This window comes from Scomber scombrus, chromosome 6 (genome assembly GCF_963691925.1).
Source record: "Scomber scombrus chromosome 6, fScoSco1.1, whole genome shotgun sequence".
NCBI classification, from domain to species: domain Eukaryota; kingdom Metazoa; phylum Chordata; class Actinopteri; order Scombriformes; family Scombridae; genus Scomber; species Scomber scombrus.
Genome location: NC_084975.1, coordinates 25,223,633 through 25,244,586, shown reverse-complemented (window position 1 = coordinate 25,244,586; position 20,954 = coordinate 25,223,633). Strand labels below are relative to the sequence as shown.

The window sequence follows — 20,954 nt, the reverse complement described above, 5'->3', positions numbered from 1 at the left end:
ACATCTAGTGGGAGGAGAGACACACACCAAATCCTGCACATATGAAAGATGTGCATTAATTATCTGTAAAATGCTTCAGCCTACTTTCCAGAAGAGTGGAGAAGAAGATTAATACAATTGGGAGCACAGGCAGAGGTTTTAGGTACAGCATGGAAACAAAACAAAGAGAGAAAAAAAAAGACTGAGAACGGACAAACAACAAGGAAAAGAGGGAGCGGACAGAAGGATAGAAGAGGAAGGGAGGAGGGGGGCTTCAAAGGAAGTCATCTCCATCTCACAACAATGAGCAGAGTAAAAACAAGATGAGTTTTTAAAAAAAGGAGGAGCGGACTTTGGCTGATCTAGGTCAGGAGGCACAACGCCAGCGCTGCTCTCCCCCCGCTTTCCCCTCGCTCCTCCTTTTCAAAAAGAAGGCTGAAGAGGAAATGCTGGCAGAGACCTCTCTATCCCCTCCTCAATCTGTGTTTCTTTCTTCCCCTCTTCATCTCATTCTCTCTCATTTCCTCCTTCTCCTCACTCCCCACCACCATTTTCATTCCTCCTCCTTCTTTTGCATTCCCCCCCCCCCCTCCTCATGCCTTACACTACTAAATCAGCAACATGTGGGCTTAATGGAAACCAGACCTCGACCCCATTCTTCTCTAGCCTGCAGGCTTCTCTCTTGTACATTTAATTATATTTGACTCTATTTAGCTTTAGCATGAAAAAAGGGGATGCAGAGAGTTAGAGGAAGACAGATACTGCTTGGTTTTTGCTCCTCGCAGGTTGACTTTTGACAATCTGTAAAAAAACAACTGCAACTTTTCGCAATGCTTCTCGTTAAAAGTGAATAAAACTCCCCTCTTGTATTTCATCCGGCGCTGGCACCAGTCATATATCAACATGTCTCTGCTGGGATTGTGTTTTTAGTGGTGCAGTCTGAACAGATATGGTGTGATGGGAGGAGGGGAGGCTGGAGCCCTCGTGTCTGTGTGCAAAAACTCTATATGTGCCTTTGTTTGGGTAAGTGGTCTCTTATGTGTGCGTGTATGCATATGTGGACATGCATGCACAAGCGAGTGCAGTCGGGGGAGGGGGTTTGAGATCATGTGACATACATGTGTTGGCGTATGAGTGTGAGAAAGGCAGACATGATGGGCTCAGTGGGAGATGGCCGGCCATGGACACACACAGCTGTCTGACATTCCTGCGCCGGACGGAGGACGAGCTTCCCCTGTGAGTGTCTGTGTGTTTAATAAACACGCACACGTCTGTGGTCGAGCAACCTCGGCAAAACGAAGACAACATCAACAACAACAACAACAACAAAAACAGAGTGATGAACATTAAAAGTGCAAAAAATCTGTTCTAAACAGAAAGAAAAATGCAAAGATTGGTCAAAAAATACGGAAGATTTGTTCATATTATGTGTATATTTGTTTTCATGGCTATAAGCAATCATGGTCGTGTGCATGTACTGTACAGTATGTTTCTGTATAATGTATGTGCGTTATTGACTTTGTCTGCATTTACACTACTAATAAACCCTGTCCCTCCTCTGTGTTATGAGAACTGATAGAAACGGCCATTGCTAATGTGTCATGTGTCTTTTACAGTCCACCTAAAGTGGCTGACACACTGTTTTTTTTTTCAAAGTTGCGATGGAAATTTTTTTATGACATAGACGTACTTTTTCAGACATTTGGAGGCGCAGGAAAAAAAACTTCTGTCAAGACCGAAATCAAGGCCAGCAGGGGGAAACGCACTGCAGCTCCAACCTTAACAACTCCTGCATTATTTCACATCAGCTATAAAAGTTTCTCACAATGAAGCAAGGGGCCAAAAATGGTGAGGTAAGTCCTCATTGGCTTTATGAGACTAAAGTACTGTGTCGAAGCTTTCTTTCCACCTCTGCCATGAGTCAAATTTTAATGCCTGCGACTGCACCACATAAATACCGATTCTATCTCCTCTAACTCTTCACACCCACTCCTGTAATGAGCGCTTGCAGTGCACCAAGGCCCTTGGTGTCTCTTTGTTCTGCAGAGTCCTGAGGATAGCATAGATTAAGACGAGGATGCACAGGACGAGCACCAGAGGAACAGCCACCATGATCAGGGTCATGACCTTCGATTCGTTGTCGGCCATCGTCACGACGACGTTCACTTTGTCATCGTCTTCTTCTTCTGAGCTGTCGGGCTTCGAGTCTTTGCCTTCGTCCTGTTTTGTGTCTTTGTCCGAGTCCCTGTCCGGCTCATTGTGCTCGTCTTTGCCTCTGTCTGAGGGGTTGACGGGCTTGTCTTCAGGTTCCTGGTCGATGTCTGTGTCGGGCGGAGGGTCGGGGACCCCGACGCAGCCCATGAAATCCTTCAGGATGGAGCGAGGGTAGCCTTTGTCTGCTGCCGTCTTCTGGTTGTCAAACCTCCAGTAATTGCTGCCTTTGTAGAAATATGTGAACGCTGCATGAGAGAAAGGTAAAAGAGATGATTTAAACATTTTAAAAAATGTTTCAGGCTTTCAGTTGTTTGATCAGCTCTAACTGAACAAAAGATGTTGTGTATTTTGGGTTACTATGAGCTCCGTAGTGGGGATCACCCAATGCATTATGGGTAACCTTTAGCCTCAGGTTGTTGTTATAAAGGCATGTGCTATGAAGTTACATTACAGCATAGTCTGGATTATCATTGCTCTATTTAGTAACGTGAAACAGTTAAAGATATAACACAAGACACAATTCAATGTAAAGAAAAATCTATGTAGATATTAGCAGGCATGCAGGCAGAGTCTGATATAAAGCCATAAAACAGGCAGTGCACTAATTCTTGCCATTTTTGTCATTTATTTAAACATTTGTCTTGACGGGGTAAATGAAGTTCACTTTTTTGTGCAAACAAAAAGCAGACACAGGAATGTTTCTTTAGAGACCATTTTAGCCTTTTCCCTTCTTTCAGCATTATCTTATTATTATCTCATATTACCACATTTCCCCCCCCGAAGACTTTCTCTAATAAGTAGAACACATGAGTAGACACTAAAAATGTTCATATCACACTAAAAGAATCAATCAGTAAAACAATAAGTTGTTTTGCTTCCATGTATGATATGTATACATATATATTAAAGTTGGGGTGGAAATGAGATCTGACTGTTACATAGCACATTTAGAGCAGCTCTGCCACAAATCTAATTTCCAAAGGAAAGACGAGCCAACCCTCAAACCAGAGCTCTCATTCCCTCCCTCCTCTCTCTCTCTCTCTCTCTGCTCGGCTTGCTCCAGCCTAACTGGTCTCAAATGTAATTTTTTCCCCCTCTCTCCTCTCTTTTACACACCCCATTTCACCCCTCTAAGCTTTCATTCCTTCCCTCCCTCCTCTTTTGCCTCTCCTCACTCATGCTGTTTTCCTGCAGTACATGAAAGTGCAGCTTTTGGTGTATTCATAATGTAAACACAAACTGCTCTGATGTTCCTTTCTTCCAAATAAAGTCTGTATTTAATGTATTGTAGTCATTATTTACCGCCGTCGTCACTGAGGAAGGCTCCTTTGGGTGAGGTAGGGATCCTGCCCCATCTGCTGATTGGTTTGGGAAAGTCTCGGTCTGTAGTCTGCGTCTCCTCGTTGTATCGCCAGTACCTACACACAGAAAAATAAGATGTATGAAGACATTTAAAAACTAATACAGTGTACAAAACCTTTTAAAATATGGAAACTGATCATGAAAAGGTGACAAAAAAACTCTCATTCTTTATATTATTAGTAAATGTGTTCATGTCAGTGGTATACCTGTCTCCAGTGAAGAAGTATGTGTATCCATTGGGCTCCCACCAGATTGCTGTGTCGATGCTGTGTGGTGGAACTCCTTGTCCATACTCATGTAAGGGCTGTGGGTATCCTGGCAACACGTCAGCCTCCCTGAACACCCAGTATTTATCATCTGTGGGGGCAAAAAAATATATATTCAACACAAGGATGGAAAGTTAGTGAGGGAGACAAACAGAAACAAAGAAGGGCAAAGAAAAAGATGGAGCAGATGGAGAGAGAGTGCTGGTGAGAACATATGGCATGGGGTTGACTCACTCCTAATGTAAAGCAGAAAGGGCAGGCATGGTAGAAGTGGTTGGCGTAACACTTATTTTCCAAGATTTTCTTATGTGGCAGCCAGTTTCTCCACAAACCCTAACCTTCGGACACACTTTAAGCCACTTTCCACCTCCACTGCCAGGCCACTGCAGCACTGCAACATGGGAGCTTTTAGTAATTGGTGCACACTTGTATTTAAATACTTTTGACTTCATGAAAATCTGCACTGAGAGCTTTGATAGGATGAGAAGACCAAAGACCAAGAATGATCACAGCATTGTTCAAAACAAATAAGCAGAGGATCAAGATGAACGTTATCCAATGCTAGGCACCAATAAATGACAGTGGAGAAGTGATAGAGAGATGAGACTTCAGAACATATTGGACGAATACTCGGAGAGAAATGTCACCAGCCTTATGGGAAACTTTAACGCAAAGATTGGAGAAGATAACATCAGAGGAGGTGGGAACACATGGACTTGGAGAAATTAGTGAGAATTAAGAAAAAGCTATATTTGTGCATTTGTGCATTGTCGTTGGGGGCAGTATCTACCCCCATAAGAAGATCTACAAAGCGACATGTGTATCACTAGATCATACTACAGAGAACAAAATAGATCACATCTGTATAAGCTAAGAAGTTCAGAAGATCACTGAAGGATGCAAGAGTAAAAAGGGGAGAGGATATAGCACCAGAACACCTCTTTCTAACTTCTAGACTGCAGTTTAAGGAAGAACAGACAGACGACAGGGGAAAAGACAAAAATACACAAACAGAAGTTCTCTAGGATTTGTTTGAGAACGAGACCAACACTGACAGCAAGTCGCAAAATCTTAAAGATACATTAACATCAACATGTCAAGAAGTTATTGGCTGCAGGAAATTTCAACAAAAGGAATGGATATTTGCTGAAACTCTTTAAAAGATCAAAGTATGGAAAGAGAAGAAAGCAGCCGTGGGAAATACAGGCACTCAAGAGCATCAAAGGCAAGTATGGCAATCTGCAAAGACCAGTTCAAGATAAAGCAGGTAGCACCCTTATGACCAAAGAAGGTCAACTCAATAGATGAGAGGAACACTATGAGGAACTGCTTAACAGACCCCTCACCACTAAACCCAACAAATATCCAACCAGCAGAAACTGATCTCCAGATGAGCTGTGACAAACCCTATAAAGAAGAGATCAGAAAGGCTGTGCAGAAACTAAAGAACAGCAAGGCAGCAGGGCCAGATAACATCCTGGCAGAAGCAATAAAGGCAGATTTGGATACCACTGTAGGGCTGCTTTATCCACTCTTCGGAAAGATCTGGGAAGAAGAAATACCGTTGGACTGGAAAGAAGGTTTTATCAGCAAAGTACCATAACAAGGAGACCTTTCCAACTATTGAGGAATTAAACTCCTCTCTGTGTCAGGAAAAGTATTCAATGGAGTCATTGTTGATAGAATGAAGGATGCAATTGACCAACAGCTAAGAGACCAACCAGCAGGATTCAGACAGAATTGATCTTGTGTCAACTCGATTGCCACTATGATAATAAAGCAATCATTAGAGTGGACTTCCTCACTGTATGTTAACTGTCGACCATTAAAAAGTGTTTGACGATGTGAACACTGGAAGACCCTCTGGAAGCTTTTGAGACATTATTGAGTGCTCACTAAGCTAGTGGACCTCATCAGAAAAAGCTATGCTGGAATGTCCTGTAGAGTGATACATGAAGGACAGGTTACCAGTCCGTTCCAGATCAAGACTAGGGTCAGACAGGGTTGCGTATTATCTCTATTCTTGTTTCTAGAGCAACTGAAAAAAGAAAAAACAGAATCTCGTGGACACAGCTAGATGATCTACACTTTGCAGATGACTCGGTGCTATGGTCACAGCCACCATCAGATGTAGTTTAAGACCACAACACTTGCAGATACCTCCTCACGAGTAGCACTTAACATGCATAAGGGAGGGATGAAGATCATGAGGATGAATGCAACCAATGTTGAACCAAAGCAACAAAAGTAGAGTCCTTTACCTACTTGGAGGCTATCATTGACAGACAGAGAGGTTCAGATATCAATAAAAGAATAGACAAGGCCAGGACAGTCTTTTTACAGCTCAAGAACATCTGGTGCTCTAGAGTTATACAGCAACAAAAAAAAAAAACAATCTTTAACTCCAATGTAAAATCAGTGCTGCTTTATGGCGCCAAGACCTGGAGAAAGACGACGACCACAACCAATAAAGTGCAAACTTTTATCAACAACTGCCTAAGAAGAATTCTTCAAATCAACTGGCCAGACTAGATCAACAATAACAAAATGTGGATAAGGATACAACAGAGGGAATTGGAAGAAGATGGAGATGGATCAGGCACACACTACAAAAACTAGTGTCAAACACCATCAGACAGGTTCTGACATGAAGGAAAAAGAGGGCAGCCAAAGAACACCTGGCGACGGGACCTCCAGGCAGACTGAAAGAGACTGGGAGACACCTAGTATCTGACAAAAAAAGAAAGCTAATGACCGAGAACTCTGGAGGTCCCTGTACTCCAGGAGGAGTCTCACGCATAAATAAGTAAATCAATTTGGATTCATATGGCCAATATTGCTGCAGGTTGTAATGCATACACTATCCAAGGATCTTATGAGTAGATGCAAAACATGCGTGACCATGAAGCAGGAAAAATGGCAACAACAGAAATCAACATTAACAGAACTCTTCTGTTAAAGTTAATGAGGTAATATGTGATGAAAGGTTCCAGACATTCTGAAAATGCACAACAAATCGTCTCATAGCCTGATTGTAAAAGTGAAAGCGCTGCAGCTGTGCACATCTGGAGCAGTGCAGTGCGAAGAAGGCTGATGCAATCCTCAACTTCCCTCTTGAGGCCTTTTGGGGCTCAGCTGGACTGGAGTCGTACTGGGCTGGCGGCAGCTGCCACGCTGCACAGGCGTCATTCAAGACACTCGATGAACTCAGTAACACACACTAATAGACACGCAAACTCAGCCATGCAGTCCTACACTCAGGGCTCCGTCTCTCTTCGTACCCGTATTGTCAGAATGTTGAAGCGGTAAATCATTCAGCCAGGAGTTATTTTCTTTTTCACATAACTTCTAATGTTTTAAATATTTTGCTGTGTGTGCATATGTGTGCCAGATATGTAGAGTTATTGCTGTGTTGAATTATTACCATCTTCTCGTAAATCAGACTGCACTCAGGGAAAAAAGAAAAAATGCTGAATTTGCACTGTTTTCTTTTACTTTGACCAGTTCAAATCAAAGCACAGATTTGTTTCACTCCCCATTTTGTGTTTATAGAGCATATTCTTAAACAGCTCTTTGCTGGCTCCAGCTTTGCCCAGGGAGACAGAACTGTGAAACTTTGTGTAAACTAACCAACCTTTTGTTTTGCCCTTAAGCGAGCAGCTAAACTATAAAATACAGTCTAACGAGAAAGTTTTTTCATAGTGCATTAAGCAGTCTGTTATGCGTGTGGGCTGGATGCAGCGCTGACTCCATTTAATAGTATTAAACGGTTGTTACATACCTTTAAAGAAGACAAATTTGCCATCGTGACGCTCGTATGCTGCATCGATGTCACTGGGCAGACCGATCCAGAAGACAGATATTGGCATGGGATAGTTATCCAGGACCCGGTTCCTACGTACCCGCCAGAACCAGCGACCCTGCACAAGCAAGAAAGCAAAATAATGTTTATCTTTCACCAAATGTATTCATCATTCACTTTTCCTCACGTGACTCTGTGGTTGTGACTTGAGCTAAGGTCCTGTCAGTTCATAGATTTGGAAATGTCCTTTCCTGTCTAGGTGGGGGGTTGTAGAAGACACACAGAGCAGCCTTGATTGAAACACTGCATCTGTTTCTCACCTTGAAAACAAACATCTCCCCCCTCAGCATGGTCACTGTGTCAAAGTCCCCGTCGCAAATGTTGGGTGGCTGGTTGTCCGGCTGTTTGGGAGGCCGGGGTGGAGCAGGGGGCCGGGGTGGTGGCGGAGGAGGAGGGGGGACATCTTTTCTAATGGGCGGGGTGATGGGTTCCGGCTCGGGCTTGGAAGTCGTAGGGTTGGGGAGGAAATGAGGCGAGGTGGGCCCAGGTCGAGCTGGCCGATCCAGGTTATCGTCGGTCGGGTCGGGGGATTCGGGCGGGGGGTCGGTGGAGGAAGAAGAGGGGGTGGGTTCGTCGTCAGGAGGAGAGGGGGAGGTGGGGGGTTCGCCGTCGGGATCGTCGTCAGGGTTGGGAGGAGAAGTGGGTGGAGCATCAGTGACGAGAGGAGGACCTGGGAGAGAGAGAACCAGAGTTTAAAATAAGAAGGGAAACGTTTTAATCTCTCATATTTTCATTTAAAACGCACATTTCCATCCAGGGTGAAATGAATCCCACCAGCTCTGTGTGACATTAGACATTAATAACATATTTTTTACTATCCCCCTTTTCCCTCACAATATCCTCTCTATCACCCCCTCACACAAAGAAAATGTAATTTTCCATCTTGTGAAGCAGCTATAAGCTCACTTGATTGACTGTGACTGAGCTGCTCTTTGGAAAATCGGCCCTGCTGGTTGCTAGGAGAGCAAAACACAGAGATACAGCAAGTTATGTAACATGCACGGACAGCTGATGGGCTTGAACACATATTGAATAACACTGAGCCTAATATATTGCTGAGAATATATCAAGGCTTGTGTTGGCCTGTGAATATCAATATGTGGAGACATTCAGTTTCTGCAGCATTTCAACCTGCACTGTAATCTCCAACCCATAAAGATAAACAAGTATGTGTTTGTTTCCTATGCTCTTCTTTTTCCACTGAGGCTTTAGAGTGACTTAGAGCAATAATAGGGGGCACCATGGTACTCTGCAAAATCTCTGTACGCCACACACATTACTTCATGTGGTCACTTAATGTGTGCATTTTTCAATTTCTGTAATCAGTTCATTGTGTCAGATTGTGTTTTATTGTCCTTGGGCACACAATACACAGTTCCTTACAATACAGTGTACTGTATTTTACAGCCTTCAACAGTTCACTGACATAGCTGATGAATGATCTACTGTATTAGTTGGCTATTTTCATCACAGGAAAATAAATGACTGCTGCCAGCTGCCAGGAATGGAAATATGTATACGGCTTCACACAATGGACGGGACAACGCTTTCAAAAGCCGATGTGCAGTGACAGGCAACCCTGTTGATGAAAAATACAGTCCTACTACAACTTGAAGCTCCATTCATTGTTTGGGTTTTTGCTCACTTGAAGTGCAGCAGAACGAGTTGTAAATACAACCCTGACATATTATTACTAGGGCTGGGTATTACTTAAAAAAATGATGATACCAGTACCAATCCAAGTACCCTTAAAGTGATACTTATATCAACTGAGTACCTCATACTATACCCATTACACATGTTGTGCACTTGCTTTTATCAGGTGTGTAGTGTAGCCAAACTTTAGAGCGTTTAGGTGGCATCTTTGCTGCTGAACTGCTAAGCGCACTAATCATCAAAAAAACTCAAATTCACCACGACTTCACCACCACAGACAGGTTGTAGCTGCTGTGGCAGTGGACCAATCACATGTTGCATTAAATCAAAGAACGCTGGGCAAGTCAATACAAATATTTTCTGGCTCTGGGTACAAAAACTATCATTGCAGGTATTTTTTTGACGGGAGACGTTTCAATACTACTTGGTATCGAAACCTTAAAGGTATCCAGTACCGATACCCAGCCATAATTATTACACTATATTATTGCCCAAAAACTGCCATAAATATGCATTTAGCACTTACATAACAACAGTAGCATTACTTTAAAGTTATTTTTCTCACCACCTGACAAAATGTAAGTTTAATAGTCACTCTTCTTATAACTTTGCTTTTGGTTTAGGGAAATATGTGACCCATCAGCTTTTAAATGCTCCAATATGCTCACCAGCTTTTCGCTAAATTTGTCTATCTGTTGTTTGTTGCTGGGCAGTAAAGTGGGGTTTTTAAAGACTGAAGCAGATAATGATGACAAGTGGTGAGAGCGAGCCAAAACGAAGCCTGAGAACCGAAACTATGAGCCCAAAGATAAAAAAAAGTAAAAAAGTAGGTGATAATTTCTCTTTTGTTTGTCACTACATGCAGCTCATTTAACAATCATTGATCCATTTACACTAGAAAAATATGTATTAGTGCAGCCTTGAAGTAAAGTAATGACTGCTATTTTCTTTTAAATTCAACTTATAGCTATATTGGTGTATTTAAATATCAAGTATTTTAACACTTAAAAGGACATATATTATTATTATTTTATAAGTGTGTTTGTACTTTGACAGCAAGTAACAAGGCAAGTAATGGATGCTCCAGCATTGGGCAGGACTTGAGCCTGATAATCATTTCTGTTGAGGATCTGTGCCCATCACCAAAGTGATTAGGCGATAAGATGCTGATGAGGACAAACTAAGCTGGGAGGGAGGAAACTGCCAATCTCTTGTATAAAAATCTCTCAAAGTACCCAAATGTTTATTTATACCATCCAAGTTTATGCTGAGTTAGCTTCTATTTAGAAGGCACAGATCATTTTCTTTAGAACAGTCCTTTCAATCTGTCTAATAAAGGAAACTACTGTATAATTCAGGCAAAACATTTACCATACAGTATATAAAGCAGCAAACCAACAAGATGTTTTCAGATCTAGTTTGAAAAAAGAGACGACCTCCTGCCAAATATCTAGTTTCCTCTGGTGCAGACCTCTAGCGTAGGCGTATCAATAGGCCAAAATGATGTGGGTGTGGAAACATTTTGAGTGCACTAAGGGAAACTTAAAACCATAGACAGCATTCCCAACCTGAATTAGATTTTTGATCCATTATGTGATACGAGAATTGTGACCAGGACACCACAATGGGCAGTAAAGAAATGTGGCTAAAAAGGCAAAACATGAATTTTTGTCTAAAGCAAAATAAATCATAAATATCTGAGATAAATTCATGTCTGCAGTTTAACAGACAAAGAAACGGATTATTCTGTAATCACAGCTCTAATAAGAGGGTCACTTCAATACAAACACATCCATACAGTACATTAATAGATAAAGGCTCCTTATGAACATACATGCACACACACACGCACACACAAACGCACACACACACACGCACGCACAAATGTCATCTGTCAATTAACAATGCCATCCATTCACATGGGGAAAGCATGAGAACATCATAACGGCATGCATGACATGCTGTTTTGAGTGAAATCCATTGGTGTTGTGTGCAGCTGATGTGTGTGTGGGTCTGCGCGCACAATGCTTCTTCTTTACAAGGCTTCTTGTCTTCCGCTGACAAGAGTACATTTGTGATACGAATGTGATATAAGCTCAAATTGCGGCTGACATTCTGCACTTCAACCTCACAGTGATTTTACAGCCGGAGCAGCCTGAGCATGAAGTCAAAACATCAAAAAGCTGGAGTATGTGCTCGTGTGTGTGTGTAAGAGAGGGAGACAAAGAGAGATGTGTATGCATTTTAGGGTGTAAATTATACCAGAACATCAGAAATACCTTCACCCCCACTATTCATTGAATCATATCAGCATCAAAATAAAATACAGAGTGTGCTTCTCACCATACATGTACTGTATTCCCTTGATGTCATCCTCATGCAGTGAGAAGTTGTGTGTGTGAGTCCACTGGTAGAAAGGAGCCATTATGGCACTGGGGTTGTCTGAGTGCTCCAGACCCAAAGCATGACCGAGCTCATGGACTGCAACCAGGAATAGATCGATACCTGCAAGATGCACACAGTGTATGATTAATATAAGTCAAAAATATTCAATTCATATCATGTGTTAAAATAAAATGCTACAATGGAGTGTTACAATAAAACATATTTGACGCAGAGGAACTTTTAAATAGAGTTTGTGCTGTTTGCTTTTCACAGATTGTAGAATCTCCTGCAACAAACAGGAAGTGGTGCTAATTAAAAAACAATAAAGGAATTTGCTTTCATTTGTGGCATCTGTCCTCCTGCCAGCTTCAGTGGCCTACTTCTCAGGACACTGTTTATTCACAGCGTTTCTACAAGTTTTACATCACAAGAGATCGCGCCACCCCGGCTCCGGATATTCACTAGATTAAAAGGCAAAGAGGTGGAGTGGCATTGAAATAAATACCTTATAAAACCAGCCTGATTGAATCATAGAGAGGTAATATGTGTGAGCTCCGTACTCTCTGATAATGTTGCTGTACAATTAGAAGCATTTCTGAAACACATAATATGATCTTCACCATGTTACTAATCATGACATGCTGCAAGGCATGTGTGTGTAGCAGTATGATGTTTACATTGTACTTTCTGAAGATGACACCTTAATTAAATGAAGCTAATGTATTAAGCTAATCAGCTGGTTACATCTTAATAGGATGGGTTAGGGAAGAGAAATCGGACTAACCTTTTGGATTTTCGTTGTCCAGTGTCCAAGGCTCATCCGCATCAAAGTGTGTATCACCTCCTATTCCTGGCCCGGGGTAGTAGGCGTGAGCCAGCGACCCTCCCTCGCCATCGAACAAAGACATATCACCATGGAAACCAGAGGCAAACAACAACAGGATGTCAGCGAGGTCTTTCTGGCTGCTGTTGTTAATGCTGTGCTCAGCAGGTAACTGCTCAAACGTGAGCGGTGTGACTCGTCTCCACACGTCGAAGGCCTTACGGATCGCATCAAAAGTCCTCTCCTCTCCCAGCGAGGAGGGGATGTGCTGGTTCATTATACTAAAGCCAGAAGACACAGCATATTAGACTTGGTATGATCAACAATCTGCTTTATTGTCTGTTTGTTTCTATAAATCAGTGCTGTAAACCTGTAGGTGATGTGATCCTTGTCCCACTGCTGTCCAGTGAGAGCGTAACGTTTCCTCCTCGCTCCCTCGTCCGTTTCCTCTGCTCTTCTGTCAGGGAGGCCGCAGCGAGGCCGACGCATGGCCCTACACACACACACACACACACACACACACACACACACAATTAAAAAAAGCTGTAAAAAAAAAAATAAAAGTGCTAAAAAGTTCTTCAAAATGCAGAAGCAGTGTCATTTTTCTCTTTTACAATTGTTTGTTGTTGTTTGGTTTTGTGATTAATCCGATTAAACTTGTTTTTCAGTCTTATCAGGATGGAAAGAATTTTTCTCAGTCAGGACTCAACTAGTACAGCATGCACTACTTCACATTGCATATTATTCCTTTCCTAATCTCTGAAAAGTAAAGCAGTAAAACTTATTAAACCTAAAACTAAACTAAACCTTGAAAAACTCTGAATTGGTCATACTGAAGGTTTGGTTTGAAATTGTGGGGAGAGTCTTATGAGAAGACTGACGCTACTTTTTGACTGTACTGTAAATACAAAGCTACAATTATTGCATAGTGGCGCCTCTAAAGCTTACTAATTAACACATTTTATCTTGTTTGTAAAATCCATTTTTAAAAAGTGTAAAAACAACATGTGGTTTATAGACAGGTTCGGTGGTGGACTATTTCTTGGCTGCTAACAGTGACAGCAGCTAACTGGAGGCTAGTTGTAGCTTTATTTAGCATAAAGACATGAGAGTGGTATAAGTCTTTTAATCTAACTCTCTGCAAGAGAGTGAATAAGTGTATTCTCAAAATGTCCAACTACAGACAGGTAACAAATTAAAGGAAATAACGACATAAAGTGTCTTAGTAAGGTGTTGGGCCACTATGTGCCACCAGAATAGCTTCAATGCTCCTTGTTTTTCCTTTAATTTGTCATCTTAATTTGTATTTCTAAGACTTTGTAATGTTTCCATACAGTGTGAGAACAAAGGCCTCACACAATGAATCAAGGTCACAGCTGAATGTCAGGACGTGACGGAATAACATTAGTCAAGAGGAGACGTGAGCAAAACACGACTAAAGTGTAACGTAAACCTTATCACCACAAAAACGCATTAAATGCTGGTCCTGTTTCAGCAGTCAGTGGTAATATGAACGCATTAGTGTGGCAATAGTAGTGTGCTGGGGAAAATCCAGTGTTGTGAAAGAAATGACTTCAGGATGCCTGGTTGTTAATGTGAGGTTTGATGACTTTGCTTTCTCAGCTCACAACTGAAACTTGTGGCATTCCATCATTCCATCTATACCATAGTATACGTAAAAAAAAAACCAAGAAAACAAGAAATTGAACTTTTTTAAACATCCCACAAAATCTCTGGATTGAGTTTGAGGTCTGTGTTTGGTATTGCTGCATGTTTTTGAGGCGAACATCCTGCAGAATAAAAAACACAGCTTCAGAACAATATAGAACTTACGCAACGGTGGCGGGGTCCATCTCACCGGTCACCTCAAGACCATAGAAGCGCTGCATGTCACTGATGGCTTTGGACAGAATCTGAGCCGACTGCATGGTGGACATCTGTCTGCTCGCCTTGGACAGGTAGCCGAACTCACGAAGCCACGTCTGGGAGGAGACAGCGAGGAGTCAGTTTTGCTTAGTCTGGCTTGAGAAACATTGCTTATACATGTGTGAGCAGAGTATGGTTTATGGTTTGCCAGTTGCCAGCCGCAACTATAGGGGAGAGAGGCAGGTTTATGCTAATGGAGGAAGAAGCCGCTGTACGATGACTGGAGAAAGCATCGGAGGAGTTAAAAGAAAAACAAAGTAGAGATAGAAACCAGATGGCTTCCATTAACGTTACGACATTCCTGCTCCCTTCATTCCTGCGCCTTCTCCTCACTGACAGCCAATATGAGATGAGGAGAAGAGAGGAGAGAAAAGGAGAGGAGAGGAGAGAAAGGGAGAGATGAGGAGAGGAGGACTGGAAACAGTAAAACAAAAAGGTTCATGACAATAAGGAAACTTTATGACGGTCCTGTGGTCCGCAAGATAAACACACAAATCCTGACTGACACTCTAGTGACACGCACTGAATTGTTTCATGTTCACTGACAGTCAAATTGAGTGTTGCGGAGCCACGTAGCCAGAAAAATAGAAAGCTGTAGATCTGCCTTTTAAGAAAAGTGTCAGAAACAACACCACAGGTCTTCTCACACAGTCGATCATTAGACTTTCATGCACATACACAGGCTGGCTGAGATCGGACCACACATGCAACACACACCCTCAAGCGTGCACAAACAAGGATAGAAAAGTTTCTGCATAGCATGACAAGTTTCAACCAATCTAATGTCAGAGCAGGTTAATTCACCAAAGTGCCTGAAGAACACGAAAGAGAGGAAACACAAAGATGAAATCAGTATTGTGTTTTTTCAGTATGTACAGTATATCACAAGGCAAATTCATACAATTTATATGCAAAATAACAAAACTGATGTTCAATACAATGAATTTTGTTAAATGGTAAAACTAACTCTCCCCCTGAAACTTATAAGAAGTCTGGAGACATTTAGTTACACTCTATAATGTAGTTGTAAGCAGATAACAGGACACTTTCAAGTCTTTGTCACCATTTATAACTTTCTTCCATCTGCAACTGGTGTATTAAAGGCTAGTGAATGATTGGTAGTACAGTACAACATCACTCTAATCAAATTGGATTAGTGTTTTATAAAATATTGTTTAGATACATGTTCAGATCTTTCACAAGCAATTTAAAATTGTTCATAACTCTTGAAGACATGTTAAGTTTGTAGGTTCTTCCTTTAGCTTTGAATAAGAGGTTTGATGGGAATTCTTGACTCATGGTCAACATATAAAAAAACAACTAAAACATAAGAGTGAAGACAAATATTCATGTTGGTATGAACGATAAAGACATTTCATATTATTACAACTGTCTTAAATGATTTGACAGTCAGTCATTATCAGTTTGTGCACCAGTTACAGATGTTTCATAGTAGAAGTTATAACTGTGCTTCCAAGTACATTGTAGTGTGTTATAAACTATATTACTGTGTATAATCTGCTTATAAAAGATAAGTAGGGAAATTAAAATAAATTGTCAGTGGAATAATTGTTATGGGCTGCAGACTTTGAAAAACAACATATGACCTTGAACTTTTCTCATGTGTGTGCGACATGTTCACATGTCACATGTGTTATCTGGAAAAAGTTCAAAAGGTCAAATGTCATGCCTGCTGTTCAACTGCACACCTGATGTTTTCAAGATTTGGAAACACAAACATGAAGATTTGAACCTACTAAACTGCTTATGAAGAATTATAATTCTACAAGAAAATACACAACGTTGAAGAGAGATTTACACCAAAATGCATTTTATAGTAATGTTATCACAATTGTAAAGTATTAACAAATACTATATTGGAATATTTGAACCCTCTACATGAACATGACAGTACTGTACCTCTGCACTGAAGCCTTCTTCTTCTGGAACATCTGCCACTGTGCTGCACAGCATCAGGGACAATAAAGAGGCTGATGTGACAATGATTTGTGTCCAGGTTTGTTGGGGTGCCATCTTCATCATCATCATCATCATGATCTCCAGGTGGACACAGAGTTGTGGAAGTGATGAAGAAAAGCAGCCTGGCAGCTTCCTCCAGCAGGCAGGGATACAGGACAAAGTGCTGGACGCTTTTATTCGTTTCTTCTCCTCTTACATTGAAAGCACACCTCCGCAACAAAACGGCTATCTGCTCATTTTTTGGAGGTGGCACATCAGAAACCTAGAAAAAGTTTAGTACGCTGCTAAAGTGAAGGCGCATTTAAAAACCCTCCAAAAATCAACGATACTAATCCATTCCTGGTTGCAGGCAGTCCGATTTGACCCGGGACATCAGCCTCATGGCTCATCCAAGTGTTCACACAGCAGTTTGTTCATGCACACAGAGAGGAGTGTAGCCAGCAGGAAGATCAACTAGTCCTTGCCCCTTTCAGACGGTCACAATGGCTGATCAGCAGCACAGAGGACAGAACATCGTGCAACAAGTCTCCTTTCTCTCTCTGCAAACACAAGCAGCTGAGCACATTAATCAACAGATTTTTTTTTAAATTCTAAAGTAAAGCAGTTTCTGAACTTCTTGAAAACTATCGCATACGGGAAAGCAATCCTGCAACACTCTGCCAGGCGATCACATTTCCTCCGAACTGCTCTGTACCAATAATAAACTTCTCCGGTTTTTAAGTCGAAACGGAAAAGCGTTGTGCAAATGTTTGTGAGACCACCATCAAACAGCTGTAGAGGCTATCTGATGAAAAATGTCTAATGTTTTCCTTAGAAGAGGGCCCTCCTACCTCTTAATAAAGCAGACCCACAGCAGAGGGCCAGATGGTCAGTGTGCCATCTGCTGTTCTTAATGGAAAACTACAGTAAAATACCAGCAGCTGGTGCATGACTAGAGACATATTAAACACTTTGTTAATGTGTGAAGGTGTTCGATTTGATTTAGACATATATTATCTTGTGATTATGTCATAGCTGGTATCATTGAATACAACTAGGTTAAAAAAGCAACTTCCATGTTGAATCGTTGCAGGAGAGGCACAGCTGTGACAAATAAAACTGTTACACTACACCGGAGCACTGAAACTGCCTCAAATAGCAGCCATTACTAATGTTACGAGTTGCACCTGTGCTTTTCCTGCTATGACTTGACTCTGTTAACCTCCAGGACCTACAGCGCAGTTGTTTTTTTCCACCCAAAGAAAACACAAAGGTCTCCATTGCCTAATACCTTACATTTTGGTCACATGTATGCCCAGTTTATAGCTTTTTTTGGGAATCAAATATCAGGACTTGGGGAAAAAAGAGGACATGGATACTCTTTAAAGTTTTATTCAAGCTGCAACAGCAGCAATTATTGTTGCGACTTAGTTTGTGCAAGCCTCCTGCTGCCAGCCTTGGCAACAGTGATGAGGATGATGAAGAAGAAGCCCACAGTCCAGACACCTGCTATAGGCAGCAACACCGCCATCAGTATGCCTGAAACAAATGCCAAAGAGATATCAGTGGTATCCACATATCCTCATCCAATCCAGTGGGAAACAGTGTGTGCACATCTAAAGTGTTAACTTATGTTTGAAATATCACAAACACAGTTAACTTCCTGATCATATGGTGAAAAGGAAACACAGAATGGAAACAGTTACTGGCTTACTGGATTGAGGTCGATTGGGCATTTCGATTCTGATGGGTCCATATGACAGGAGGCCCTGTACTGGGTCTGCTCTCACTGCTTCTCTCTTACTGATGGAATTACAATTCTGTAAAGGAGCAAACATGTGAGGTGGAGCCATAACAGCAAGGACAATATATATCCCATTAATGACACAGATCCTTTCATGGGTAAGCAGAATGCCGATGAGCTCACAGGTGTGCAGGACTTGTGGTCGTCTGGCTCACAGAGCTGCACGGTGCAGTGCAGATAGAGATCATGAGGTTCTGCCGTGAAGCGAAACATGTCAAAGCTGTAGTGGATGGTGGAGCTTTCTCCATTATGGCCAGACTGCCCCTTGCTCATGTTAAGGAAGGAGACAGTTTGGTCATTCACACATCTGGATGAAAAGATGAAAAAGAGGGGTCATTGTGATACAGTATATGTCAGAGTTATCAAACCTGAGAAAAGTGTCAGTACTGAGATAAGCTGTCTAACCCGTTCAGAAGCAGAGTGTGAACAGATCCCTCTGTAGTGTTCGGCTGGGGAGACTGCGTGGCCCAACACTCATTCACCCGCAGCAGGAAGAAATCTGCAGGCTCTGTCACCGTCACCTCCACGTACACCTGCATACATTTTTTAAAAACTGTAAAAGCCTTCACTGACAGGATGCAAATACCAATTTGTTCAAAAATAACTGTTAAACTGAATATTTACATACCTTTTCTCTGAGTTCAATGGTGGGAGCGCTGCTGTAGGCCTTACTGTAGGTGTGGTCTGTATACAGCATCATCTCTATCTTGGCATCAAGTTCATGGACACGCATCACTGTCTCGCTGTTTGTATACAGACGAGTGTCAAGAAAATACAGTGTTTGTACAGTGACTCAGAGCTTAGATTAACACTACTGATAGCTGCAATGTGTACCAAGTCATTTCTCCCAAAAAAAAGGGCTGAAGGCTATCATGGCTCCCTGTTTTCAAACAGCTCCTCAAATCTGCCTGTTGTAAAGTCTTTTCCATTCCTACCTGGAGAAAGGGATGACAGGGAATGGCAGGCTGACTCTTCGGATGTACGGGTAGACACATGTGTAGTTCAACTTTATGACTGGATCTCTGATGATGTTTCCAATAACCTGAGGGTCTGATAGTAGACTCAGGGAATATGAGATGTGAGTAAAGTTTTTCTGGAAGAGGGAAAGAAAGAAAAGACAGTAAGATAACTGTTTCAATGTTTCTGCAGTGAACAACAGTAGCATTGATTTGAACGTGTATTGTAAGCTAAATCTGACATATACCACGAAAAGTAGACCTTTGCATGACATATATTCCCGCGTGTTGTGGATTTAAGTAGATAGAAGTTAAGTTCTACCTCCAGCGGCTTGCCTCCACAGGTCACATATTTGTCTTTGGATATCCTGGACATGTAGTACGACACATCGTTGATGACCTCTCTCTGAGCACGACAAGATTTGTTGGGCAAATGCAAAGCCTCCAGCGGCACGTTGTGATACTTGAAGAAATCTTCTGCAGCTCTGATTGCTATGTAGTCTCTGTCACACATAACTTTGATGAGAGCATCTGGGAAATTCCGAAAAGGATACATGAACTGTTTAGATCCAACATCCTTGACCAATTCATGAAGGCGTCAATTAAACTATGCCAATTAGTCATCAGTTTTCATCTGGCTAATCTGAGTTTAAATTCAGTAATGTGAAAAAAAAGAGCAGTGAAAGTGAAGGTACATTTACGGGACAGAAAGCCAAAACAATAAGCTGAAAGACACTTAAAAGTTCAGCAAAGGGGACCTGCAGAGTCTGGTGTCAATTTTTAGATATTGGATTCAAAGGGAAAATGGGACATACAGTATACCTTGTATTAGTGTTCCTTGTGCAAAATGCTTTCAGTATTTGTGGATTTTCTAATCTGGGACAGTTCACGCTGAAATCTGGGACACTAGTTTTTAGGCTTATATATCATTTGATGCTCAAATACATCACAAACCTAATTAACAATAAAGAACATTATTTTATTTATGCCAGATTTATATAATTAACATTGATTTTGTGTGAATCCTATATCACTGATCTTTAAGTGGTACATCCTGTTTGGTTATTTTTCTGCCCCCATTTATGACAGAAGACCCACAAAGTCATATGTTTTCTACTACATGACACCCCTGCTTGGATTTAACACCAATCATATTCACTTTAATGGTGTAAAAAAAGAGATAAATGCACTGGTGTCCCATATTAATCAATGTCCCACATCACACCAATCCATCGTATTTAGTGAACAGGAGTCAGTTTGTCCTAGTTGCTATCTTATAGACATCGTTAGTGACAAATTAAGTCATTCCAGCCAACATTTGAATGAAAACACAACATTTGATCAAATCAAATAGAAACTTAACCTACTTTTATCGCACTGGTCAGCATAATATCCTCTGGCACATTTACAGCTTCTTTGGTCTTTAGACAGAACACATCTTGTGGGGTCAGTGCAATGCTCCACGCTGCAGACTCCTACACACAAACACTAATGAGATGACTCTTAATAACACAAGCAAACAGGTCACACTTGACATTTCACAGCAGTGTGTTTAGACCTCCTTACCTGCAACCCAGTGGCGCGTGAAGCCTAGAAGAAGCACGAGGGCCAGACTCAGCTGCTTTGAAGAATGAACATTTCCACTTTAACTGAGTTAATCTGTCTTGTACAAAAAAGCAACACAAACATTTAGCTCACTTTCTTTGTTGTCAGCCTATGACACTGTTTTCTCTACACTCACCTTTAAGCCGTTTAGCATCAT

At 41.5% G+C, this 20,954-nt stretch overlaps 2 protein-coding genes across 2 annotated transcripts; both read right to left on the bottom strand.

The window, feature by feature from the left end:
• Positions 1–553: 553 nt before the first annotated feature.
• On the bottom strand, positions 554–16,573 carry mmp15a (matrix metallopeptidase 15a). Its single transcript, XM_062420176.1, has 10 exons — positions 16,394–16,573; positions 14,381–14,529; positions 12,918–13,040; positions 12,509–12,828; positions 11,683–11,844; positions 7,944–8,353; positions 7,603–7,741; positions 3,762–3,912; positions 3,496–3,611; positions 554–2,438 (listed from the first exon to the last, which is right to left on the bottom strand). The coding sequence occupies exons 1-10, from the start codon at positions 16,526–16,528 to the stop codon at positions 1,960–1,962; spliced, it is 2,184 nt and encodes a 727-aa protein (XP_062276160.1). The 5' UTR covers positions 16,529–16,573; the 3' UTR covers positions 554–1,959.
• Positions 16,574–17,859: 1,286 nt separating this feature from the next.
• Positions 17,860–20,954, bottom strand: zpd (zona pellucida glycoprotein d). The gene is given in 11 exon segments (XM_062421432.1): positions 17,860–17,885; positions 17,888–17,971; positions 18,147–18,252; positions 18,360–18,543; positions 18,642–18,769; positions 18,865–18,979; positions 19,172–19,329; positions 19,515–19,723; positions 20,560–20,667; positions 20,759–20,810; positions 20,934–20,954. Coding segments are annotated over 11 exon segments (1,191 nt in total).

What these genes read in the sequence shown, in the direction of transcription:
- mmp15a (XM_062420176.1), bottom strand. Translation starts at nt 16,528, where the DNA reads ATGATGATGATGATGATGAAGATGGCACCCCAACAAACCTGGACACAA. An exon ending in ATGGACCCCGCCACCGTTGC is followed by an intron (nt 13,041 to 14,380) that starts GTAAGTTCTATA and finishes GTGTGTGTGTAG; the next exon opens with GGCCATGCGTCGGCCTCGCT. An exon ending in GGGAGATGTTTGTTTTCAAG is followed by an intron (nt 7,742 to 7,943) that starts GTGAGAAACAGA and finishes TTGCTTGTGCAG; the next exon opens with GGTCGCTGGTTCTGGCGGGT.